Source organism: Echiichthys vipera, assembly GCF_963691815.1.
Source record: "Echiichthys vipera genome assembly, chromosome: 8".
NCBI lineage: Eukaryota > Metazoa > Chordata > Actinopteri > Perciformes > Trachinidae > Echiichthys > Echiichthys vipera.
Window position 1 is genome coordinate 22,433,358 of NC_139833.1, and position 6,913 is coordinate 22,440,270.

The 6,913-nt window shown below is 43.5% G+C and overlaps 1 protein-coding gene across 1 annotated transcript; it reads left to right on the forward strand.

The window, feature by feature from the left end:
- The first annotated feature begins 2,039 nt into the window (after positions 1-2,039).
- sox4b (SRY-box transcription factor 4b) lies at positions 2,040-6,525 on the forward strand. Its single transcript, XM_083918237.1, has one exon. It carries the CDS (start codon positions 2,620-2,622, stop codon positions 3,868-3,870), a length of 1,251 nt encoding a protein of 416 aa, XP_083774363.1. The 5' UTR covers positions 2,040-2,619; the 3' UTR covers positions 3,871-6,525.
- Positions 6,526-6,913: the final 388 nt, after the last annotated feature.

The following is a 6,913-nucleotide window of genomic DNA, read 5'->3' on the forward strand; positions in this document are numbered from 1 at the left end:
CATTCAGACTCAGAACATCTGACCGTCCATCTCACTCTTTCTATTACACGCACAGGCACACTCGCACTCACACACACACACACACACACACACACACACACACACACACACACACACACACCTACTTACATTTCAATTTCCAATTCATTTTATATTTGATGACATTTTCATGTGCAGAGACGTGCTCTCTTGGAAGGTGAAATGATTTCACACTGTTTTTTACAAACTCCAAAGTGTTTTAATTGTCCTTTATGTTACTGCTCCCCCTCACCACAGTCATGATATCCATACTTTGCTTTAACACGCCCTCACACACACACACACACACACACACACACACACACACACACACACACACACACACACACACACACACACACACACACACACACACACACACACACGCACAGACTGAACAACGCTTGGATGCCTCTCCCTGGCACAGAGACATTATGTAATTCACCCTTGGTAACTGTTCTGGATACTGGGTCTGATCTCTGTTACCCTCCCTAAATTCTCTGCATCACGGCCCAGCTGAGTCCTCTCTGGCTCCACGACGCCATCTAGCGACCATGCAACACTGCATCATAGACTCTACCTACCGTGTGTCGGTTTAGTATATCCCTCCTCATACCGCCTTTCATTGTCTTGGAGCTGTTAGTGATTTAAAGTAAAACAAATGACTCGTTACTTTATTGTGGAAACTACATAACACAAAGATTGGTAACTACTGGTGAGCTATATAAAGGAGAGCTATTATTAAAAGTATTTTTTCAGAAAAGAAACAGTCAGCTAATGGTTCTGTTGATAATTCTGCTAATCATTTATTTTATACACAACTTCTTTCTTTTATTTTTAGTAGAGTGGATATAACTTCGTGTGTGCGTAAAAGTGTTTACGTGTGCGCAAAGGCGTAGCGCCGTGCTTTTTTCTGTCACCCGTTCTTATTTGTGTCACTTCGCAGAAAACTGTGCTCACGACAGTTTAGACTAGGTTTGCGGATGGATGTGCTCGCACTGGCAGTTTGTACACACCGCCGCCTGATTCTTCGCCTCCATCGCTTTTCTCTGTCTGGTGAGCTGGGGAGGGTTGGTTCGTGTGTGTTATGTGACAAAGGACCGCCCAACCCCGCCTCAGAGAGAGAGAGAGAGGGAGAGAGAGAGAGAGAGAGAGAGAGAGAGAGAGGTGAAAGCGCAGAGCATACAGCTCTGAGTCTTTTCTCACACCAGCTTAGCGATCATGATGTGTCCAAGAGACATTTCCCTGTTTGTGAAGCGCTCAGTTAGAGAGGCGCAACTGTTGAGCTTGGTCCTGTTTAACAACGTGTCGGTGATGCAAGACCTCGGTCAGCGACCACCTGTAGGCAGACCTCCGATTAAAAAAACAATATTCAGTTAGTAAAAAGTCACCTCTTTCCTAAAAGTGATCAGTTTAAAAAAATATAAAGTGCATCTGATAAAATATTGTGTCTCAAAAGGTGAACCTTAAAGGTTTTACTACCCACAGCATCTTGGACACGCTGTAAACGCGAATGCATAACTACATCAGCTGTAATGTGTTCTGGCTCCAGATTATTTCTATTCAGTATTATAACACCAAAATTAGAAACTTAAATACATATTTGAGAGTACACTTCTTTTATTCTGTATTACCAAGGCAACGCTGAGGCACAGACTGTGTTCAGTGTTAAAGTTTCCATATGGTAAAGTACACTTCCCATGCAGCTATATGTTAATGGCATACATATGGGCTCGTGGTAAGAGGGTAAAACGGGGTTCCATAACATAAGCCAGTGTCTCTTGAAAAAAATTTGAAGTTTCTTGTTGTATTCTGGAATGAGGTCAGACACGAGGCTCCTCATTGCACGCGCTGATTATTATTGGATTCCATTTTCGACCAATCAGCGCAGAGGGAGGCGTGATTTTGGCATTGAGGCAGGGTAGCGACAGCGTCCTATTGGTGGATTTTTATCGCCGTTGTATCTCCGGGAAGGGATAAATACAAGCAAGGGGGGCCGAGACTGGAGGGCTGCTTGAAACTCGACTGCAGGTCTGCAGATGGAAGGCGGACAGTGTAACTCTAGGTTTCTTTTTTTCCTCCCCAGCATGCATAGCTTTTGTTTCTAGGAGAGGGGAGAGAGCTGATACTGAGAAAAGCACTTACCTTACACACTGTACGTTGGAGCCCTTTGTAAGAGCCCAAGTGCACAGTGTGGCACTCAGTCAGCGCTCTGCATCTGCATAGACTATGTTCAGCCGCCACACGGCTGAATTGATTTTATAACACAGAAGGAAGAGACTGAGAGGCAGATAACAAGGGACTGAGTGGAGAGTGGGCTGTATACTGTCCGTGTTGTTTTAACACAGAACCTGGAAATTAAACTTTTTTTATACACATCTAGCCTTTTTAAGGCTACACTGGACTGAACTGTTCTCGAGTTTACTGCACATCTCAGGAGTGAATTATTTCTTGCGCGTATTTCGTTTTTTACTCAGCTCAAACTGTGAAGAGGGGGAGAAAAGAGCTGAGTTTGCTTTAAAGTGAATCGGAGGACCAAGGAGAGAGGGAGAGAGAAAGAGCAAGTACACCGCTCTCCCTCTGTGTGTATAACTGGGCAGCATGGTGCAGAAAATGAGCCACACAGAGAGCACCGCCGAGGCGCTGTCCTTTTTCGCCGGAGATTCGAGCTCCGATTCCGGGGCGTGCATGGACCTGGATCCGGCCGCCTCGCCTCTCTCCCCGGGCTCCACGGCTTCTTCGACCGCCGGGGACAAGCTTGGCGAGAACCCGGCATGGTGTAAAACTCCCAGCGGCCACATCAAGAGACCCATGAATGCGTTTATGGTGTGGTCCCAGATAGAGAGGAGGAAGATCATGGAGCAGTCTCCGGACATGCACAACGCCGAGATCTCCAAGAGGCTGGGGAAGCGGTGGAAGCTTCTCAGAGACAGCGACAAGATCCCCTTCATCAGAGAGGCGGAGCGGCTCAGACTCAAGCACATGGCGGACTATCCCGACTACAAGTACCGGCCGAGGAAGAAGGTGAAATCGAGCGCCTCCAAGCCTGGCACTACCGGAGACAAGGGAGAGAAACTCAACAGTAGTTCTAACAACACCAGCACTAAGACGTCCTCATCTTCGAGGAAGAATGGATCCAAATCACCCAGCAGCAGCAGCAGACCCCACAAATCACTTTTCGGGAGCAGCAGCAGTAGCACCAAAGCATCACCGTTTGCCTCTGAGCACACATCAGAGCACCATCACAACTCTCTCTACAAGTCCAAAACTGTCTCCTCAGCAGCCAAGCAGATACCGGATGGCAAGAAGCCAAAGCGGGTGTACGTCTTCGGGAGCAGCGCGGCCAACTTGAGCGTCAGCCCCGCGTCCTCGGTTGTGGTCCCGGCCAGCCCGACACTCAGTAGCTCGGCGGAATCCAGCGACCCGCTCAGCCTGTATGAGGACGCGGCCAGCGGCAGGGAGGAGGGAGCCGAGTCCCCCGGCAGCAGCGGCAGTCCGGGCGGTTCTTCGGAGCGCCACGGCGGGCACACATACAGCAGTCGGCGGGCTTCCTCACCGACCCCCTCCGGATCTCACTCCTCCGCCTCGTCCCACTCGTCTTCCTCCTCTTCCTCGGAGGACGAAGAGTTTGAGGACGACTTGCTTGATATTAACCCGAGCCCCAGCTTCGATAGCATGTCGCTGGGGAGCTTTGGCTCCTCGGTGCTGGACAGAGACTTGGATATGAACTTTGAGTCCGGCTCCGGGGGCTCCCACTTTGAGTTCCCCGACTACTGCACGCCAGAAGTCAGCGAGATGATCTCCGGGGACTGGCTGGAGTCCACCATCTCCAACCTGGTGTTCACGTACTGAGTGAGCAAAAGGTAAAAAACAAAACAAAACAAAAAAAACGACAGGTAACGTTGATGTCCTGCGAGCTGAAATATGACCACAAACAAACAGGAGTTCCTGGCGCGGTGGGCGTAGTTAGTTTGTGTTCGAACTAGCCTACACCAGACCAGTAAAACCCCACTGAATAGCCCCCGTCCCTTCTCGTCCATGTAGACAAGAGATGCAAATCCTCGGAGAGCTCAACTTTAAAGCAAATAACTTGCTTTTTGTACTTTTCTTTGGATGCGTGAGTCGGGGACTTGGTTGAACCACAGAAGTGGAGTGCAAACACGAGGAGGAGAGAAAAAGAGAGACTGGCTGAGTTCCCTTAGAGTGAAAGCCTCAGTCCTGAACTGTTTTCTGAACTGAACAACTTAACTGTGATTGATTTGCACGTTAATGCGGTCCGCCGTTCACTTAATCAATGTTGTTGCTGATTTTTTTTTAAAAAAAAGGGACATTTCACAACTTTTTACCAATCGCCAAGTGATCTTCACAACTGAAAAGGTACAGAAATAGGACTGTCGTGCGACGTTTTTATTGTGGTGTGTCACCGAGAGGGATTTTTATTGAAACCGAGGTGGGTTGGTGTTTTTTAAAAGTCGAATATTTTCTCAACAGCAAAAAAACAACAACAACCATGTTAAGCATGATAGCCTACTTTGTTCCTATCTTGTGCTGAGATTTCCCGTGAGACTGTCGAGCAGTTTGAAACTAGTATTAGGGTTATTTAAATGGATAGGTGGCGCTCGCTTTCGGTTCTTCTCTTTAAAAAAAGACATTGAAATAATCACCAGCTGTTGTAATTTTTTCAAACTTCAGGATTCAAACGCAACTTCAAATCTGTGCTGAACTTTATACACGTGTTCTCTACGATTCAGGACCAAAATTCTTTCATTTCAGATGATAGCTATAGAGAAATCCTCACCGATTTTTTTTTTCATCCTCTGAGCTTTGTTTTGTACATGTATTCAGATGCCATTTTATATGGGATGTTGTATTTATATACTGGGCCAAGCATTTTTGACTTGATCATTTTTTATTTCTTGTATACATGATCTAGTCCTGTTTTTTTCTTACACGGTTGTTTGTCAATATGTGTCTGTCACATTTCCTTCTCAGGCGAAGGGCTAGAGTTTTAAAAACACACAACTTTTGATTTCATTTTATATTTAAATGTACACACTTTTTTGGACACTTAAAAGAGAGGAAACAGTTTGATTATTTTCTCAGTGTATTTTTGTACAAATCTATATAGAAAATGGGGGAGTCAACAATCGGTGTGTGTAGCCTACTAATACAGCTGTATTGGATTTCCTCATTTTTAATACCCAGGCAGGCTGGTTTTCATGCTGCCTTCAAGTGCCAATGGTGAGCTCGTACTTATGATTTTTACTGACCTACTCAAATGCTTTTGTAAGGACAGCCAGCAAAATAGACCTTATATCACTGTGGTGCCTAATGTTTCATATTAGAAATTAAAGGCACCAAGGTATTTTTATTTAAAGTGACCCAAGCAGATGAGATAATATCAATCAAGTGTGTAATTGGTGTTTTTAATATAAAAAATTGGCAAACTTTCTTTCACTTTTACCAGCATGTACTGACAAGACTTCTTTGATGTTCAATCTTTGAACGTTCTGTAATGTCAGTGGGGCATGATAAACTTAACCACCTGGTTATAAGGATGTAATTACGATTTTTCCGACAGCACTTGAAAGCAGCACCAGCCTTTGTATCTGCCTACCTTCTACGTTTACAGTGCCAGTCTGCAGGCTCCTTAAAGACACAGGAATGCATTATTTCTAGAGGCTATTCCTGTGGACCATGTGGGTTTGACAGCATCACTATCTTAACAGCCACTTGTTTATTTTTGTGCATTTCCCGTCAGATATCTTGCCTATGACAACAAATGAGGAGATTGTAGCTTTAAATTTGACATATTTCTTGATGTTTTCATTAATTGATGTCACATTTGCCAATCAAACTCTGAATTGAACAGGCTATCAATAAAGCAAGCAAACAACTTGGATGATAACATCAAGCATATTCAAATTTCTGACTTGAGTTCCGCAACACCTACTTGTTCTGCGTTTCTCATTGTATTTGAATATATAATCTTTTCTACTTGTCAGCTATTTATTAGCTAATAATTGTTTTAGTATCTTTATGGCATGGTGAATAGCATTTGTATTTCAGATTCAGGTTATTAGCTGTTGTGTTTTTCAGAAAAAAAAATGAAAAAATGAGGAAAAACGATGAAACGTGATCTTTGTATATTTGACTGTATCATAAAGCAAAAAGATTGTGTGTTTATGTACGTTGTTGCTATCAAGGACAGGCACTGTCTAGAACGGCTATCTTTTACACATCCTTACTTACATTTAAGGTGGTCAGTTCAGGACTCTTTTTTTATATATATATGAAAGCATTTTTAAATATATTGACTTTATTTTTCATCCATCCTGTGCAATATGCTGTGTAGAATTATCATTTATTGTCTCTAATCATGCCATAAACAAAGGAACCACCCTTTTTTTGAGACCCAAAGAAAGGGGGGGCAAACTCATGCCAGCTAAATTGTGTCCATTCACTGCCTGTCAGATTGTTGATATGATCTTGTGTACAGAACTTTTTCAAGGAAGGAAATAAATATCAGCTGGAACTGAAACTCTACAACTCTTTTCTTGATTCTTTCTATTTCTCTTTGACTCTTAGCAGTAAGCAAAAATGACACGTTTGTTTAAAAGATACTCAATTCCAAAAATATAATAAAAAAATACATGGCTGGCAATGCTTTTCAAAAAAGATACAAAAGAAAACTGCAACTGCCTATTAAACCTCACTATATGGATGGGTTTCCAAAAGTGGTAAACAAACGGTATTCCAACCAATAACCACCTACTTCTTGAGAGGGAAGCAAATGTGATTGTGAGGAATGCAGTGTGAAATGAAGGAAAAGGCCACATTATTATAATTCATTTGTTTGGTTATTAATGATCAAAAACGGTCTTGTGAACAAAAA

What these genes read in the sequence shown, in the direction of transcription:
- sox4b (XM_083918237.1), top strand. Translation starts at nt 2,620, where the DNA reads ATGGTGCAGAAAATGAGCCACACAGAGAGCACCGCCGAGGCGCTGTCC.